Source organism: Drosophila takahashii, chromosome 2R (genome assembly GCF_030179915.1).
Source record: "Drosophila takahashii strain IR98-3 E-12201 chromosome 2R, DtakHiC1v2, whole genome shotgun sequence".
NCBI lineage: Eukaryota > Metazoa > Arthropoda > Insecta > Diptera > Drosophilidae > Drosophila > Drosophila takahashii.
The window spans coordinates 44,155,594-44,172,842 of NC_091679.1; the positions used below are offsets into that span (position 1 = coordinate 44,155,594).

General features: G+C 48.9%; 3 protein-coding genes and 1 long non-coding RNA gene across 4 annotated transcripts in view; 2 read left to right on the plus strand and 2 right to left on the minus strand.

Annotated features, from left to right (window-relative positions):
* Positions 1 to 476: 476 nt before the first annotated feature.
* NaCP60E (Na channel protein 60E) overlaps positions 477 to 17,249 on the plus strand; it is a 31,353-nt gene continuing 14,580 nt past the window's right edge. Inside the window, exons 1-10 of the mRNA XM_070212722.1 lie at positions 477 to 528; positions 8,677 to 8,888; positions 14,177 to 14,796; positions 14,851 to 15,205; positions 15,270 to 16,005; positions 16,062 to 16,276; positions 16,333 to 16,503; positions 16,559 to 16,752; positions 16,811 to 16,913; positions 16,974 to 17,106. Coding sequence (XP_070068823.1) covers positions 492 to 528; positions 8,677 to 8,888; positions 14,177 to 14,796; positions 14,851 to 15,205; positions 15,270 to 16,005; positions 16,062 to 16,276; positions 16,333 to 16,503; positions 16,559 to 16,752; positions 16,811 to 16,913; positions 16,974 to 17,106 — 2,776 coding nt within the window. The 5' untranslated portion in view covers positions 477 to 491. The remainder of the gene's footprint in view (positions 529 to 8,676; positions 8,889 to 14,176; positions 14,797 to 14,850; positions 15,206 to 15,269; positions 16,006 to 16,061; positions 16,277 to 16,332; positions 16,504 to 16,558; positions 16,753 to 16,810; positions 16,914 to 16,973; positions 17,107 to 17,249) is intronic.
* LOC108066391 (uncharacterized) lies at positions 4,950 to 6,553 on the plus strand. The gene is made up of 2 exons (XM_017154887.3): positions 4,950 to 5,367; positions 5,437 to 6,553. Exons 1-2 carry the CDS (start codon positions 5,350 to 5,352, stop codon positions 6,373 to 6,375), a joined length of 957 nt encoding a protein of 318 aa, XP_017010376.2. The 5' UTR covers positions 4,950 to 5,349; the 3' UTR covers positions 6,376 to 6,553.
* Tpc2 (Thiamine pyrophosphate carrier protein 2) lies at positions 6,375 to 7,905 on the minus strand. Its single transcript, XM_017154885.3, has 2 exons — positions 6,603 to 7,905; positions 6,375 to 6,513 (listed from the first exon to the last, which is right to left on the minus strand). The coding sequence occupies exon 1, from the start codon at positions 7,596 to 7,598 to the stop codon at positions 6,627 to 6,629; it is 972 nt and encodes a 323-aa protein (XP_017010374.2). The 5' UTR covers positions 7,599 to 7,905; the 3' UTR covers positions 6,375 to 6,513; positions 6,603 to 6,626.
* LOC108066392 (uncharacterized) lies at positions 13,197 to 13,812 on the minus strand. The gene is made up of 3 exons (XR_001770345.3): positions 13,660 to 13,812; positions 13,462 to 13,552; positions 13,197 to 13,372 (listed from the first exon to the last, which is right to left on the minus strand). It is a non-coding gene; the product is annotated as an uncharacterized lncRNA (long non-coding RNA).

Sequence of the window (17,249 nt, forward strand, 5' to 3'; positions counted from 1 at the left end):
TCGCAAAATGTAAAGCAATAATCAACACAACAAAGCCAAAGCTCACAATAGAAGTAGACGAAGACGAGCTGAAGGCTAGAAGCTGTGAAGACGAGCAGAAGACGATGCCAAATGCCATTATTGGAAACCGTCGTAGTCATAAGATTTGCATAGCATAGCAATAGCAATAGGCATCATGAAAGCCCCCAGCGTGATAAGCACTACAGCAACAACGGCAATAGTAGATAATACCACGCACAAAATGGTTAACAAAGGGAACGGTGACAATATTAACGTTAACGGTAAACTGAGCGATCCGCTCGCCTGAAAAGTGAGACAGACATATGACCAGTGTTCGAAAATCGAGTGAGAAGCCAGATAAGAGAGAGAGCGAGACGAAGACATGCAGCTGCCCTAAGGACCTCGGCAAGGACGCAGGAAAGGAAAGAAGCCCAAGGAGCAACTAGAGGCAGCAGCAGCAGCAACCAACCAAACGACGACAATCAGTCAAGATGAGTGATGATCAAACGGCGTCCTACGATGAGAAAGGTGAGTCCCGAACCGCTAAGCCCTGCTGATACTGCTATTGATAGTTTTCCAAGCCACCCGGCCTCATAAATATTATTCCTGAGGTGTCCCCGGGGGTACGGAGGGGTGTCGGATAATGGGGAGGCCATCAAATCTGTATACGAGGGCATATGCATTGAAAGGCCAGCAGGGCAGGTGTCACGGGGCAGGACTCCTGCTTCTCCGACATCCTGACAGCGACACCTGCACGCCAACTAAGCAAAAGTCGTGCACAGTGGTCGTGGCCACACGGATGTCGCTGCTTGTCGGCTGACTGGAGTCACAAGAACTCTTTTGAAACTTTTATTTAGGTTGTAAGGGCATTGGGAAAATCTGTAATACTTTGAAATTATAGAACTTTGAAAAGTTATAATATAAAGCTCTACAGTTTTTACCAAAGACTCTCTACACAGTCTGATTTTTCATGAGAATTGGTATTTGACTTTTTATTATAATGCAATTAGCTATCTGATTTTTATTTTTCATGCAAATAACTTTTTTGGCATTTAAGTTTCTTGATAGGCAAATAACTCAAAGATATACATTCATCATCAGGATATTGCAGGCTATACATATGTAATAGTTAAAACTATGTCTTAAAATTATTAAATTATACTGCAAAAATATATAAATTATTTTATAGGGAACATTTAGATTGTATTCGATAAATCGTATTCCTTTACTCATTCAACATTTTAGTATCCCGAAATTTAAATTCCAAGAATTTGCATAATTTGAAGATTTATTAGTTGGCCAAGTTATGAGCTCAAAGATGAACATTCATCATCAGGTTATTGCACACTCTGGAAGTTCACTTTGTCCGGGAGCCGCCCACAGTGCGAGATAACGGAATGCCGGCGGAGGAGTGGCGTGTTTCGGGGGTGGAGCAGTGGGTGGGAGGACCAGAGACCGAAGGCATTTGCCTTTGCTTTTTGTGCGTGTTGTGCGTTTTCCTGCCACTTCCCGGACTCCTGTCCTCCTGTCCGGTCCTGCTCATCAACATAATTAAATAGCATTGCTCATTGTGTGCTGGGCCAAGCAATCGCCTGTGCTTTTGGATCTGGGTAGGGGTATGGGTTTGGGTTTGGGTCGTCCTTTTCTGGGGCTGTGGGTCTCGGTCTGGGTCTTGGCCAATAAAACGAGAATGGAATCGAAGCAGCTTAATGGAGGGCCAGGCCGACCCTAAGGCCGTTTAAATAAATGATAAACAAATCGAAAATGGGAAGCGCTTTTGCTTTTGCTGGACGCAAAACTTTCGGCTGATGACTGGCCATAAGTTACGCAATCGTTTTGCAGGCGCCGATAGAGAGCGCAATTTGTCCTTTTAGTGGGTGGAGAGAGGGGGAGGGGAGGTCGTGGGTGGGCGCCATTGTCAGTGGAGGATATTCATTGGGGAGGTGAACAATGCACAAAGGCCAGCAGGCGCTGCCAACTGCGGATTACGAATATGAACGGAAACGGAAACTAATTAAATATGTAGAGCAATTGCTGCAACTGCTGCATCTCGCATCTCTGGCTTTATCCTCCCGATTCACTTTTTCACTTTTGTTTGTCCCGCATCGCTGCAGCTTGTGTTTCAGTTGGGTTTGGGTTTGGGTTTTTCCTTCTGCCTATTTTTGGCCTGGGCTACCTTCCTTTTCGCCTCGCCAGCCTCGAATTGGATTTGGTTTTTGGCCAGGGCCAGGAAGCGCTGCATAGAAAGTGCCCCGTCTGCGAGGGGCGTAATTGGCTTGGCACACCCCTCGAATCCCCTCTTTTAGTCACAATCCCATTTCAATTTCCATTCCCATTCCCGTCACCATTGAACTTGTGCAAAGGTCTGCGCAGCTGCAACTGCAACCGAGGCAGCAGCAACGCCAATTGCAACTGCAACAATGCCTGCACTAAAAGAAAATTATGAAAATTAACCCATAAAACAAGCAACAATACGGCCAGAAGTTCATAAAGAGTTGCAACTTGCAAGTTGTAAGTGCACTTGAAAGTTTGGACACTCCAGTTTAACTTTGTTTTAAAAAACTGTTTTGGAATTTATATTGAAGGGCCCTTTTTTTTCAGAGTTGCAAGCTATTGTATATGGAAAAACCTAAGGAATAAAGTTTGGATCAGAATAATTGAGATTAAGCTAAATGGAAAAATAATTTGTGAAATCACAGCATAAACTTTCTTCTACTCTACTCTTTTTAAAGATTAAATGCAAGTTAGGACTTCTCATTGTCATGGTGAGCTGGTCAAAGTTTGCGATTACCTTGAATGGCTTTATAGGAAAAGTGCATGCATCATTCGAATTTCTCGCCGTGTGTGGATGCAACTGGTTTTTGGGAAAACCACGACATTGCACATTGCCCGTTGCTAGTTGCTTTTAAGTTTTCTGTTTCTGTGTGTCTGTGTGCAATTTCCTTTTTGTTTTTGGGCGCTTTGAGAATGACTTTGCTTCCGCGTGAAGATGCGGCGGCGAGTCTGGAGTTTCGAGTCGCAAGTCGCGAGAGCCAAAACCCGGGACGATTATGCAATACGGGGAAGATGTGCGTCTTTGTTGCATCTGATGTTAATGTGCGACCGCCAACCGGTTGCCCATCGTCATCGTCGTCATTGCAGAAGCAGCTTCATCATCGCGGAGCCCTCGCTAGCTTAAATATATGTGGTCCCCACACGGGAAAAAAATAATAACAGAAACTAAACTAATCGTACATTAAATTTAAGCTATTGAGTTTCGGAATATTATTTAGTACTAAATCAATGCAACACTTTTATACGGTACCTAGTATGTTTTTATTATTGTTACATAATATTCGGCTATAATATAAAGCTTACAGGCGAACTTAAATTTAGCTATAGCTACGGGGCCTTAAGCTACGCTATATTTTTAATACAACGAGTTATGAGAGTTCGACTATGTTTTCTTTGGGTGCATCGAGAGATGCTCCGATGGTATTGAAATGCAGCTTAAGTGCTCCAACTCCCGAGCTCCCAGTTCGAACTTCATTCGCCACAGCATCGTGATTATGATCGTCATTATGGTTTGATTGGCAACCAATGTTGCGTCGGCGTCCCGCTCTCTGCCAGCTAGTTCCTTATGTAACCCCCCTTTAGCTTTGTTTTGTTTACAATCCGAAACAGTTTAAATGTGTATTAATTATTCGGCAACGATGGAATCTGCCGAGCAGTCAGCTGCCGAGCTTCCCAGATGAGAAATGATAATCAGCGACGTAATCGAAATGGCCGGATGGCCCCGATTCGGATTCGGATTCGGATGAAAACTACGGCCCACTCCAGCAGTCACTCAATGCTAATGAAAACTGTAGCTAATCAACGGCGAATGCATAACGGAGGGGGAGGTGGGTGGTGGGTGGCTTAGCTGATGGTGTTGGGTGGCCAATGGCCATGACCTCTCTCCGCTGGCAGTCCATCAGTCCGTCAGCCAGTCGGACGTCTTGCTGATGTAAGAGCGAAACAAAACCCACGGCACGGTACTTTTTTCTTTCTTTATTTTGCCAATGCTGCAGCTTTGGAGCATGACAAGATATTTTTGATGCTGCTGCTGCAGGCGAGGCTTAACCCAATAACGCTCGAGAGCCACTCGACAGAGGAGACCTGACCTGGGCCAATCCGTTGCGAAGAACAGGTTCTACCGCCCCACTCTTCCTTTCGCTGGCTGGCAAACAACATTATCGGGCTAATTTCCGGCCAGCAGGGAAACGGCCATCAATGGGTTAATGACTAACGACCCACTCCAGCTGGCCAACCCTTGGCCAACCGTTATGCAAGTGGTCCAGACCAACAATAAGGAATTGCCAATAGGAAGTTCGTATCTGCATAAACATCCATAAACATGAACGTCAACAAAATACAAGATACAAGATACAAAATACCTAACGGTTAACTGCGATGTGATAAAGTGGCAATAACAACGAGCTCTGGGCCAAAACTGGAACTGGTCAAGTTGCATATTACCACAGTTTGAATTTCGATTTTAACCATTTTCGGCAGCCAGCCCAAAAAAGCTTAGGGCCACTCAGATTTTCTCTCAAACGAAAGTGGAGCACAGAAGCCACTGCTCCTCGGGAGAGAGTGAGCTGGTACACAGGGAGAAACGGGGGGAAATCGTTTTGGGGGCTTAAAAAAAAGTAACATAAACCAGACAAGATAATCTGAAATACATAAGTTCTTTGTTTGGGAGATGCAGAGCTAATTACGATTATTTAAATGTTCCCCTATCCATTCTTAATACGATATTGGGAATACCTAGAAAAAACCATTCATGGTGAATCATTTCAGTGATTCTAAATTGGTTTCACAAACCCGTTTCGATGGTCGTGTAAAATATTGCAAATGGAAAACCAAATATGCTAAATACATTTACATTGGAACACACCATTTTATATCAAAGATGTTGCACACAGAAAATATAAAAGTGATCAGCTCTTCTCGCAGTGTAAGAGTGAGTGAGAGAGGAGTTTGCAAAGGGCACATGCTGGGGATGATGTGAAAGGTCAACACTCTCGCGATCCGCAGAAAGGGAGAGTGCAGAAGAAAGGCGAAGCGAAGACGCGGCGGAGATGTGGCCTTCAATGGGTCGCGGTCGTGGAGCTCCGGCGGGTCTGGCCTGGTCTCCACTTCATTCAGCCGAAAGAGATTATCTCTGCACTTGCTCGACGGCGTCGTCGCGATCGCTTATGTAACCCCAAGCGGCTACATGGCTCCCGAGTGGAGAAGAGGGCTATAAAACGGCGTGCGGCCGCGATTGCCGAATCATTTCCAGTCAGTCGATCATCCGAGAGAGTCCTTGGCAACGAATCCAGAGAAATGGCGGCCCGTTTCATAGTGAGTTTACCTCGGCGACAGCGCGTCGGTTCAGCTGGATCCTAACCCTCCTCCTCCTCCCACTCCCAGATCAGTGCGCTCCTGCTGGCCAGTCCGGCCGTTTGGGGCAAGCCCACCTTCGGACGCGAGCACGTCCACATCCGCATCCACCTGCCGGAGAGCGGTGGCGACCACGGCGGTCACGGCGGAGGCGGCGACTTCGGAGGCCACGGAGGCGGTGACTTCGGAGGCCATGGAGGCGGCGGTGGCTACGAGATTCACTCCCACGACGGGGGCTACAGCGGCGGCGGTGGCGGTGGAGGCGGTGCCCATGTGAACACCTATGCCATCATCACTGAGAACCACTCTTCCGGTGGAGGCGGAGGCCACGGCGGATACAGCTCTGGTGGCTACAGCTCCGGTGGATACAGTTCCGGTGGCCACGATGATGCCAAGATTGCCGCCATCGCAGCTGCCGCTGGTTCGTCCTCCTCCGATCACGGACATGGTCACGGAGGCTACAGCGGCGGCGGCGGCGGACACGACGGTCATGCCATCGCCAACATTGCAGCCATCGCCGCCAGCTCGGACTCCTCTTCCCACGGAGGCAGCGGAGGCTACGGAGGATACAGCGGTGGCGGCGGACACGGAGGCTACAGCGGAGGTGGACACAGCGGCGGAGGCCATGACACCCAGGTGATTGTCGCTGCCGCCGCTGCTGGCGATTCCTCCTCCGGCGGATACAGCGGAGGCTCCTCGGGTGGCTATGACTACTCCGGTGGCTCCTCGTACAGCAGTGGCTCCTCCTCCTACAGCTCCGGTGGCTACAGCGGAGGACACGGTGGTGGCTACAGCAGCGGTGGTGGCTCCAGCTACGATACCCAGGTGGTGGCTGCTGCTGCTGCTTCCGCAGGCGGTGGCTCCTACGGCGGCTCCTCCGGAGGCGGTGGTGGTGGCGATGGCTACAGCTACTCGGCGCCGGCTTCCGGCGGCTGGGCAGGATCAGCCCCCAGCTCCAGCTGGAAGTAGGCGGCAATGTCCGGCCTTGGCCATCTGGTCGTCTAGTCCACTGTTCACGCCCTGCAGTTCACTCCATCCATCCACGGAACTCCTAACTTATATACGACTCGTTTCGCTCATCCATATTCCACACATCGTCACGCGATGCTGATGTACAAAATAAACCATGTTAGTGTAATAATTTAAACCAGACTCTGACTCCTCCTGACATTGGGTGGGATTGGTCCAGAACTTACAAAATGATATGAGTGCTATTATGGCTAGGTCTTCCCCAGCTTTTGCTTCGTTTTTTCGGCTTCCTTCATGGGACCAATGAGGTGGCGCTTGAACATGTCGTAAATGGAGAAGTAAACGGCGCTGGTCAGCCCGGCCTTGAACAGAGTGGGCGACATGCCCTTGTAGAAGCCTCCGATTCCCTCCACCCGGAACGTGGTCAGGATGCAGCCCATGACCGTGGGGCACTCCGGGTTGCGGCCGAAGGTCTTGCGCTCCTGCTTGAAGGCCATCAGCTGGATGCGCTTCTTGAGCAGGTCCGCGGGATACACGATCATCTTGGCCATCACCCCGGACAGCGCCCCGTTGAGGAAGAGGAAGCCGCCGTGGATCTCCTGGCGGTTGTCCGGCTCCTTGGCCATCAGCACCAGGGCGTTCAGGTACTTGTAGAAGAGGAAGTTGGCGCCCACCAGCGGGAAGACCTGCACCAGCTGGAAGGGCAATCCGCGCGAGAGCCCCGTCCAGCCCTCATTCCGGAAGACCCGGCGTAGTCCACTCAGCGTGCTCATCTGGCTGCGGCGCGAGGAGGGATCGGCGGCCACCATCTGGGTGCGCACCACGTCCAGGGGCTGGGCCGCCACGGCCCCCAGGCAGCCGGCCAGGCCGCCGCAGACGAAGAACATGAGGAAGGGCCGCTGGCTCCAGAACTCCGACTGGTGGGCCAGGGTGCGGAGCTGTTCGTAGGCCCAGAACTGCACCAGGGCGTACGTGATGCTCAGCACCTGGCCGGAGTTGTGGCCCCGGAACATGCCGCGCATCCCCTCCTCGGCGTAAATCGACTTGAAGGCGTGGATCACCCCGCGGTACTTGGACCCCGAGTGGTCCGTGACCGGCTCCACCTGCATCTGGAAGCGGATCTTCAGCACGTCCAGCGGCTGGGTGATGCTGCGGGTGACAGCGCCGGCGAGTCCGCCGCAGAGGGCCTGCAATACCTGGACTTGCACGGAGTTTTCGGGCATCGGACGTGGGATCGGGATGGGACAGTGGGTGGGATGGAGATGGATACGGATATGAGGTGGGGCTCCCCAGCACAGCAGGAGCTATTGAGGGTACACAGAAAGAAGCACGAGCGTGTTGTCATCCCGCAGGATAGATTTTTTGTCGTTTGTTTCAGTAAAAATAATTAGGCTCCGATTACGTTTGTGTCCATAACTCAGATTTTATAAATTTTAATAATGGGTCGAAATCTAAAAGTACAAAATAATTTGTCTGACAATAATATAAAAGTGTACCTTAAAGAGAGTAATTCTTTTGATTGTCTTCTGATACCTATGGTTTTGGGATACCTAAATGAATATGAATTTTACGATATGTAAATAATATAGTCTCTAGGATGAGTAACGCTCATACCATTACTTTATGTTGTTAACTAATTTAATTCTTTTTCCTCACAGATTATGGAGAAATACTAAATTTAATTTGGCAGCAACTTTATAAATTGTTTTAAATTAAAAATGGTATATATGTATATATAACACATTTAAGAGATTAAAGACTATTGTATTTTTTTTAAAAACAAAATTGATAAAAAACAAGATAGAACGCTATAGTCGGGTGCGTTTACCGACTATCTAATACCCACACTCGGCTAAAGGGATTACAAGGGAGATGGATATATAAAATATTGATTGATGTTCCGATTTGAAAAATGTCTTCTACATTTCGATAGGTATAAATAAACACAACAAAATTGCATTTATACTTCTCGGAAATCCTTAAAGGTGTGGGCGCCAGACACATTTTAAAATCGTTAGTGGACGAGGGGGCGTGGCGTTCGGCTGAAATAAACTTGCGCTGCGTAGGAAGCCCAAGAATATGTGTGGGAAATCTCAACCTTCTAGCTTTTCTAGTTTCCGAGATCTCAGCGTTAGGCTAGTGACCCTGATCAAGAATATATATACTTTATGGGGTCGGAAACGCTTCCTTCTAGCTGTTACAAACTTTTGCACGAATACAATATACTCTTTTACTCTACGAGTAACGGGTATAATTACAATCCAATGAATTTCCAGCACTAATCCCCCCGATCTCTTCCAGCTGTCGCCAAGCACCAGGTCGTCGCGTACACGCAGAGGTCGCAGGTCAAGCATGAGAACCGGCACATCCAGCTGGTGCGGGAGTACGGCTTCCACCCGCGCACCAAGGCGTCCGTGGAGGACGGCGACGTGCTGCCCCGCAAGTTCGAGCCCTTTCCGGAGCACATGTACGGCAAGCCGCTGGAGGAGATTGACACCTTCATCTACGAGGAGGTGAGTCCTCATTATCCTGTGAGCGAGCGACCTCACCCCAGTTGGCCGCCCATTGGCTCTAATTAAAAAGTCGCACGGATTGTGGCAGGAGGGGGGGAAGAGGGGAGGTAAAAGGGGAGGCAGTTGCACAGGCGGCGTAAATGGAACGCTGTTGCTGCTTTTGTTTTGATAGCTTCGTTTCGCTGCACTTGGGCTGCACCATTGTGGGCACAAGTGGAAGTGCACTTTGGCGGCAGGGAGGTGGCAGGTGGGAATGGGTCTGAGGGGTTAATGGAAACGCCTAGAACGGCCCTCGTGGGCCCTCGAGAGCCGAAAAGGAAATCAGCGTAAATGCCGCGCGCTCGTTAAATTTCAAAGGCGGGAATAAATTTTTGGAGCCGTGTACATCAAACAAAGGACACACACAATTGCGCACACGTTTGGCCTGGCCACCGAGTAACCGAGTAGCCGAGTATGTGTGCTGGAAATATGGGTCATGTCATGCACAGGGCTCCGGGCAGCAAAGTTGACAACCGTATTTACGTGACTCAAACAAACTGGCCGGAGTCGCTGCCGCAGCAGCCGCAGAGGACAAATTATAGGCGAACATGCAAGTGTACTCAAGATTCGGCGGCTTTCGGGCCACGTGTCGTGGCGGAATAATTCTGGATAGGCGGACTGGACTGGGCTGAGTAAACATGCAAGTGACCAGCCAGGGCCTGCAATATAATGGGAGTTTCAGCTACGTTGCGGGGAGAGATGAGATGAGCGTACCTGTGACGACGAGTGATGTGTTTATCGATCGACCGGCTATATCGCATATCCCACCAAGTCCAAGACAAACACAGCCGGGCAATCTATAATTAAATCTTATTGGCCAGGGGCTTGCAGTTTCTGGGTCGCAGTGACTCCTGCTCTGGGTGCTGAAACGCTGTCCCACATTCTATAATTAAATCTGGACAGTGGCTACGTAGATTGGGGGAAACTAAGTATCATCTCTGATGGTTTAAGCTGTTGACCACAGGGCTTGATTAAATCCAAGTCACAATATTCCTCTAAGTACTTCTTGAGTCATCAGCGATAAGCCAAGAATGAATTCCATTCCAGTTCTTTGATAAAACTTCAGCCAAAAGCTGTCCAAAGTTTAGTATTAAAATCTACAATAAAGGGGAAGGTAATAGTCTAGAAGAGCGGCCTGAGCACCAAAAACCGCGAAAAAATTACCCTCGATGGACCGCGATTTCTTAGGAATTTACGTGCAGAAGATTATTTGCGGAAATGCATGGTTCTCTTGTAATTGAATTTCAAAGTTGCGTGTTTTGCTATAAAAACAAAGTAGGATTTTGAGGTGTTTTGTGTCATTTTGCTATAAAAACAATGAGCATTTTCTATGAATTTATGGGTTTGCTATAAAAAACAAGTAGGCTTTTGTTGCTTAATCAGAAATTGCACTTTTGATTTTTGTTTACTATGGATTCCTGCAACGGGTGCACTATTTCTTATAAAGACGTTCTTGCCATGGACGAAGAAGAAGTGTTTTCATTTCTGCAGAGACATGGAGTTGTTCTAAAGAGCAAGGACTGTCCCAACTGCAGTAATCCCGCAACATTGTCTTTCAATGCGAAGAGACCGATTAGTACGCCATTTTGGAGGTGCCGCAGGATGATAAGTAATCATCAACAGAAACGGAAATTAAGAAAAGTTCAATGCTCCTTTAAGGTAACAATTGTTTAATTTGAACAAAATATTGCTTTAAATTATATTTGTAAGGAATCCGCCATCAAACGGACATTCTTCAGCAAGTCCCACGTTGGCATTGAACAGGCCTGTAATTTTGTGGCTTGGGAGATGAAGGGTTCAACAATCTCATTCCTTCGGGAAGAACTAGGCTGGTCCCAACAGACGGTGGTTGACTGGAGTAATTTTCTTCGGGAAATTTATCTTAGCTGGACGAAGAAGAACGCAAAACAAATAATAGGTGGAGACGGTTTAACCGTCGAAATTGACGAAACCAAAATTGGCCGGCGCAAGTATAATTGCGGTCGCGTGGTGGATGGCCAGTGGGTTTTCGGAGGAATTTGCAGAGAAACCGGTGACTTTTTTTTGGTGCCTGTGGAGGACCGTAGCCAGGAAACACTCCTTCCAATTATAGAGGCCAACATCGCCAATGGAACCAGAATTATATCCGACTGCTGGAAGTCATACAATGGTTTAAAGGATGCGAACTACTCTCACATGATCGTTCATCACTCAGTAAACTTCGTCGACCCTGAAACGGGAGCCAATACACAGCGAATAGAGAGACTATTGCGTGATCTAAAGGAGAACATTCCCCACTATGGCCGGAAAACGGAGCACTACCAAGGGTACATAGCGCGATTCACTTTTTTGAAAAGGCACCCAAACCACACCTCAAGATTCCATGCAATTTTCTCAGCAATGGGCGAATTGTTTAATCCTGAACGCGATGTTAGTATTTAAAAAGAGATGGGAAATGCTAAAAAAGCGCCGGAGGCAAAAAAATTAAAAAAAAAAATCGCGCGATTTTTTTTTTAATTTTTTTGCTTCCGGCGCTTTTTTAGCATTTCCCATTTTTTAAATCCACCGATACGGGCAATGAAAAGGAATAGGCTTAATCTGTACCACTAACCAGCATTTTTTATAAATAAATATTTACTGTCCAATCATTAACCATAGTTTAATATAGCATTTTATTTACTATTACAAATGAGTTACAAGTATAAGGAGGTACTGAACTAAAAACTCTCGTAATTGGCTTTGATAAAGACTAAGGTTGATCCTCCTCGGATTGCGATTTCTTAAGATTCATCTTAAAAATGTATATGTTGGTCATCCATGGTCGCCCAAGCTCTTAAGGAATCACGGTCCATCGAGGATATTAATGCGCGGTTGTGGGGTCTGGCCTGCTATAAAAACAATTTCACATTTTTGTCGAATTTTTTCGAACGCTTATTATTTTGACAACAAACGGAAAGCCCATATGTTTTTTATAGCAAAATGACATAAAACACCTCAAAATCCTAGAAAATCCTACTTTGTTTTTATAGCAAAACACGCAACTTTGAAATGCAATTACAAGAGAACCATGCATTTCCGCAAATAATCTTCTGCACGTAAATTCCTAAGAAATCGCGGTCCATCGAGGGTAATTTTTTCGCGGTTTTTGGTGCTCAGGCCGCTCTTCTAGACTATTACCAAGGGGAATATTAATTGGATCAAAAGTTGCCAAAATTAAATTTTAGTCAGTGACTTTGCTCATCTCTGAAACTGACCAAACATTCCTCTGGCTTTTGAGTAACTTTCCTAACCAAATAAGGCGGCAGCAGTTCTTCTGAATATTACATTTTAGCTGGGCAAACCTCCCCAATCACTTGCCGATGGAAACTGGGCTGCCAAGCTCTCAGGTGGAGAATCAAAGTGCTTAATTGCATTTAATGGCACTCTGCTGGCAAACACAGCCCGTCTGCTCCTCTCGGGCGTCCTGATAAGACACAGACGCCGCATGTTTGCCGGAATTTCGAATCCCGAACAAGGCCCTACACAACTTTTCATTTCGGGCACTTAAAAGTACACACGCTTATCCTTAAGCTCTCTCCGACCACATTTTCAGTTTCTACCCCGCATGCAAATTTACAGCCGCACGGCCCACAAAATGGTAAATGGCAAACTGCCACCCAATCGTAATTTCTGCTTGTTACATTAAAATTTCTGCTTACTCGGCTGAGCGACGTTTATGTGTGTATTACAGTGACAAACGACCTTCAGCTGCAGACAAGTGGGTTGGGTTGAAACATCATCCTCGGCAGCGGCAGCAGGCAGCAGGCACATCTGCATATATAATTGAAGAAATCAGGGCGCTAATGAACAACTCAGTTTGGCCCGGGCAGCGGCTTCAGGTTTAGTTTGCTGGCTGCTCCCCTCCGGCGGCACACAAATCGATATTCGGAATGTGGCCAAGGAGCGGGAGCAGCGGAACAGCATGACGAGCGCAGGACACGCGCTCCCTGGGGCCAGAGGAGCACCAGTAATCGTATTAGCCGATTTGGTGGGAATTTACTGCCCAGCCTCGGGCTGATCAATGTTTAATGGGGTCTGGCGAATCCCTGGCAAATCCGTAGTTCCAATCCGCCGGCTGGCTGATAGCGACGCCCAGTGGGCCTAGAATCTGGAATGGCTAAAACACTTTCAGCAAAACGTGCTCTCCGCTCACGCACATATAGACACATGATTCGCGAGTGTGGTTATGTCGAAAAAGCACGCTCGCTCTCCTCTCTCTCTTACTCTTTCACTCTCATTAACAACACATGCTTTTTCTCGTGGAACCTTGGCGAAAATCCAGTAATTTATTTGAATCAATTTTACGTGAAGGGAAACGTGAATTTTAAATGCACATTTGCTAAATTACATTCGGGCCCTTTTATGCAAGAGGGTGACCCAGTAGTCGGCGTTTTCGTTTCGGTGTGTTTAGCATCAATCAAGAGTTCCTGGAAAGGGCGAGAAAGAACGCGAATTAGAACCTTGCGTGCGGCGGTTGGAAGGGGGAAAGGGTGCTCCCGGGGGCAACTGAACTCACCATTTAGTGGGCGATGGCGCTGCGATTACTTGGACCTTGCACGCATCTTTCTGCGCTTACGCTTCAACCTACGCATACGCTTCTTACGCCACTGCAAAACGAGAGAAAACACGGTTAATTGATGTTCACTTATTGGGATGCACAAATATTGGCATATTTCACTATGTTTCAGATTATTTCACTGGAGAACCAATTTACCTTAGCTCTCATTTTCTGTCTGGTCGGGACGACTGCTTGAGAACGAAAGAAAGATTTCGGAACGGATATTTGCCTCCTAACCTCGCGTGGCTTTGCAGGGTTGCTTTGGCACGGGGGCCTATCGATAGGGGCGCTGCCACTTAAGGTGACCATTTGGGCAGTGTTGCCACTTACTTTGTGCTGCCACATCAGGTTTTAATCCAATCCAATCGACAGTTTTTTGGCCTATCGATAGGGCGATGCCACTTGGGTGACCATTTGGCCAGCGTTGCCATTTACTGTAGACCTCTGTGCTGCCACATCAGATTCTCGTAATTTATAAATTTTAATAAGAATTCCCGCTAAATTGGTATTAAGTGAGGCTACCAAGTCCGCAAAATAAGTACGAACCCCTTATAAAATTAGACTGACACCCACCACTCACCCAACTTAAAAGACACTTTCCAAACAACACCCTGTACTCTGCCCGCTCTTTTCAAATCCTACCTTCGCCCCACTTAAAACTCTTCTCAAACAGACCTTCTGCGTGGTGTCCAAGCGGTTCCGCAAGAACTACATCCACCGCTTCACGGGCACCAAGAGCCTGTTCCTCTTCTACCCATGGAGCCCGGCGCGGCGCGTGTGCGTCTACATCGCCACCAACCAGTTCTTCGACTACTGCGTCATGGCCACCATCCTGTTCAACTGCATCTTCCTGGCCATGACGGAGACCGTGGAGGAGGCCGAGTACATCTTCCTGGCCATCTACTCGATCGAGATGGTCATCAAGATCGTGGCCAAGGGCTTTCTGCTCAACAAGTACACGTACCTGCGCAACCCCTGGAACTGGCTGGACTTCGTGGTCATCACCAGCGGCTACGCCACCATCGGCATGGAGGTGGGCAACCTGGCCGGGCTGCGCACCTTCCGCGTGCTGCGCGCCCTCAAGACGGTGTCCATCATGCCCGGCCTGAAGACGATCATCAACGCGCTGCTGCACTCGTTCCGCCAGCTGGCGGAGGTCATGACCCTGACCATCTTCTGCCTGATGGTCTTCGCGCTCTTCGCCCTCCAGGTCTACATGGGCGAGCTGCGCAACAAGTGCGTGCGCCAGGTGCCCACCGACTGGACGAACGTCTCGCACGCGGACTGGCAGATGTAAGTATCCTTCTAAGGAGACTTCTTCGGGTCACCAATGTATTGCACTTTCAGCTGGGTCAACGACACCGACAACTGGCTGTACGACGAGGATGAGCTGCCCGTGCTGTGCGGCAACCTGACTGGCGCCCGCCACTGCCCCTTCGAGTACGTGTGCCTCTGCGTGGGCGAGAACCCCAACCACGGCTACACCAACTTTGACAACTTCATGTGGTCCATGCTGACGACCTTCCAGCTGATCACGCTGGACTACTGGGAGAACGTGTACAACATGGTGCTGGCCACCTGTGGGCCCATGAGCGTCTCCTTCTTCACGGTGGTGGTCTTCTTCGGCTCGTTCTACCTGATCAACCTGATGCTGGCCGTGGTGGCGCTGAGTTACGAGGAGGAGGCGGAGATCACAAACGAGGTGAGTACATGCTACCTACCCTGCATACCCTACATCCATTACCAACCCTTCGATGTCTCTGTAGGAGCGCAAGAAGGACCTACTCGACCACCGGGACGACTCCACGTTCAGCTTCGATCCCTCGGTGCTGAACGTCAAGAAGCTGAACAAGAACAACAAGAAGAAGATCGACTCGCGGAAGGGCGTGCTGCTGGCCTCGTACAGCAAGAAGAAGACGCGGCGAAAAAAGGCCAAGGGCGGCAAGGAGGGCGGCGGCACCAATGGCAATGGAAACGGCAGCAACGGCAACGAGCCCAAGTCCCACTCGGCGACGCCCAGTCCGGGTCCAAGTCCCCGGCACAGCGCCACGGAACGCCCCTCGGCGCTCACCCTGCAGGCCCAGAAGCAGTACCAGCAGATGGAGCAGCAGCACCAGCTGGCCAAGGCGACAGGCGGAGGCGACACTGCCACCGCTCCCGCGCCAAAGGGACGCATCAGCTTCCAGGACAGCGGCGTGGGCGTCAAGAACCCCAACATGCTGTACCCCTCGGACTTCAAGGGCCAGCTCATCGCGAGCAGCCGGCAGGCGAGCTCCAATTCCAGCGGCGTGAACCGCGAGTCCTCGCAGGACGATTCCGGAGTGGTGGACGATCACGAGGAGCAGGATACGACCAACGAGCTGGGCCACGTGTCCACCGTGGAGCTGGCCCTGTCGCCGCGCGAGGTGCGGCTGATCAAGTGCAATGGGAACATAGCTCGGATCAAGAACCACAATGTGTACGCGCTGCACCAGGAGTTCTCCTCGGAGGTGGTTGTAATCGGTGAGTTGGTCATCCAGTTGTATGTTCATTTTATGTGACTCCATAACCCATTCCAGATGACCTGCCCGACCGGAACTGCGACCGATGTGTTCACTGGTGCACCGACTACGAGAGCTGGCTGCAGTTCCAAAACTGCCTGTATAAAGTGGTGCGAGATCCCCTCTTTGAGCTGGCCATCACCCTTTGCATTGTGCTGAACACCGCCTTCTTGGCCATGGAGCACCACGGGATGAGTGAGAGCTTTCGCAATGCCCTGGATGTGGGAAACAAGGTGAATTCAATGCGGTTGCTTCCAAGCATTAGCTTACATACCCATCTGCCCCTCAGGTCTTCACGTCCATTTTCACGTTCGAGTGCATTGTGAAACTAATGGCGCTGTCCAAGGACTTTTTTCTGTGCGGCTGGAACATCTTCGACCTGCTCATCGTCACTGCCAGCTTGCTGGACATTATATTCGAGCTGGTCGACGGCTTGAGCGTCTTGCGTGGCTTGCGATTGGTTAGAATAACTTGTACAGCTTAAAGTTCCTATATTCTAAGATGTTTGATTCCAGCTGAGGGTATTGAAACTAGCCCAATCGTGGACTACAATGAAGGTACTGCTAAGCATTATAATCTCAACGATCGGCGCCCTCGGCAACCTGACGCTGATCCTGGTCATAGTCATCTACATATTTGCCGTCATCGGCATGCAATTGTTCTCCAAGGACTACACGCCAGAGAAGTTTGACCCAGATCCAGTCCCAAGGCAAGACGAGAGATTAAAGTGGGTTAAAATGCAGAAGTTAATTATTTGTTTTTACCAGATGGAACTTCAACGACTTCTTTCACTCGTTTATGATGATCTTTCGCATTCTGTGCGGCGAATGGATCGAACCGCTCTGGGATTGCATGCGTGCCGAGGAGGAAGTATGACTATTGGCCTCATTATTATTCTATAATAGTACTAAATACAGATTTATCCTGCAGCAAGGAGCCTCCACCTGCTTTGCCATATTTCTGCCGACTCTCGTGATGGGGAACTTCATGGTGCTCAACTTGTTCTTGGCCCTGTTGCTCAACAGCTTCAACTCCGAGGAGCTCAAGTCGAAAAAAGAGGCAAGTCAGATGCTCCGGTTGCCCGTTTTCCGATCCCAGTTTCTTAACGTTCGTGAATGTATATGTCTATATGTCTATGTGTGTCCCAGCAAGGGCACTTAAACAACCGAACAACTAAACCAAATAGCTCCAAAATCGACAGGGGAG

Bases quoted from the DNA above. Each gene is read 5' to 3' on its own strand.
- Tpc2 (XM_017154885.3), bottom strand. From the start codon at position 7,598: ATGCCCGAAAACTCCGTGCAAGTCCAGGTATTGCAGGCCCTCTGCGGC.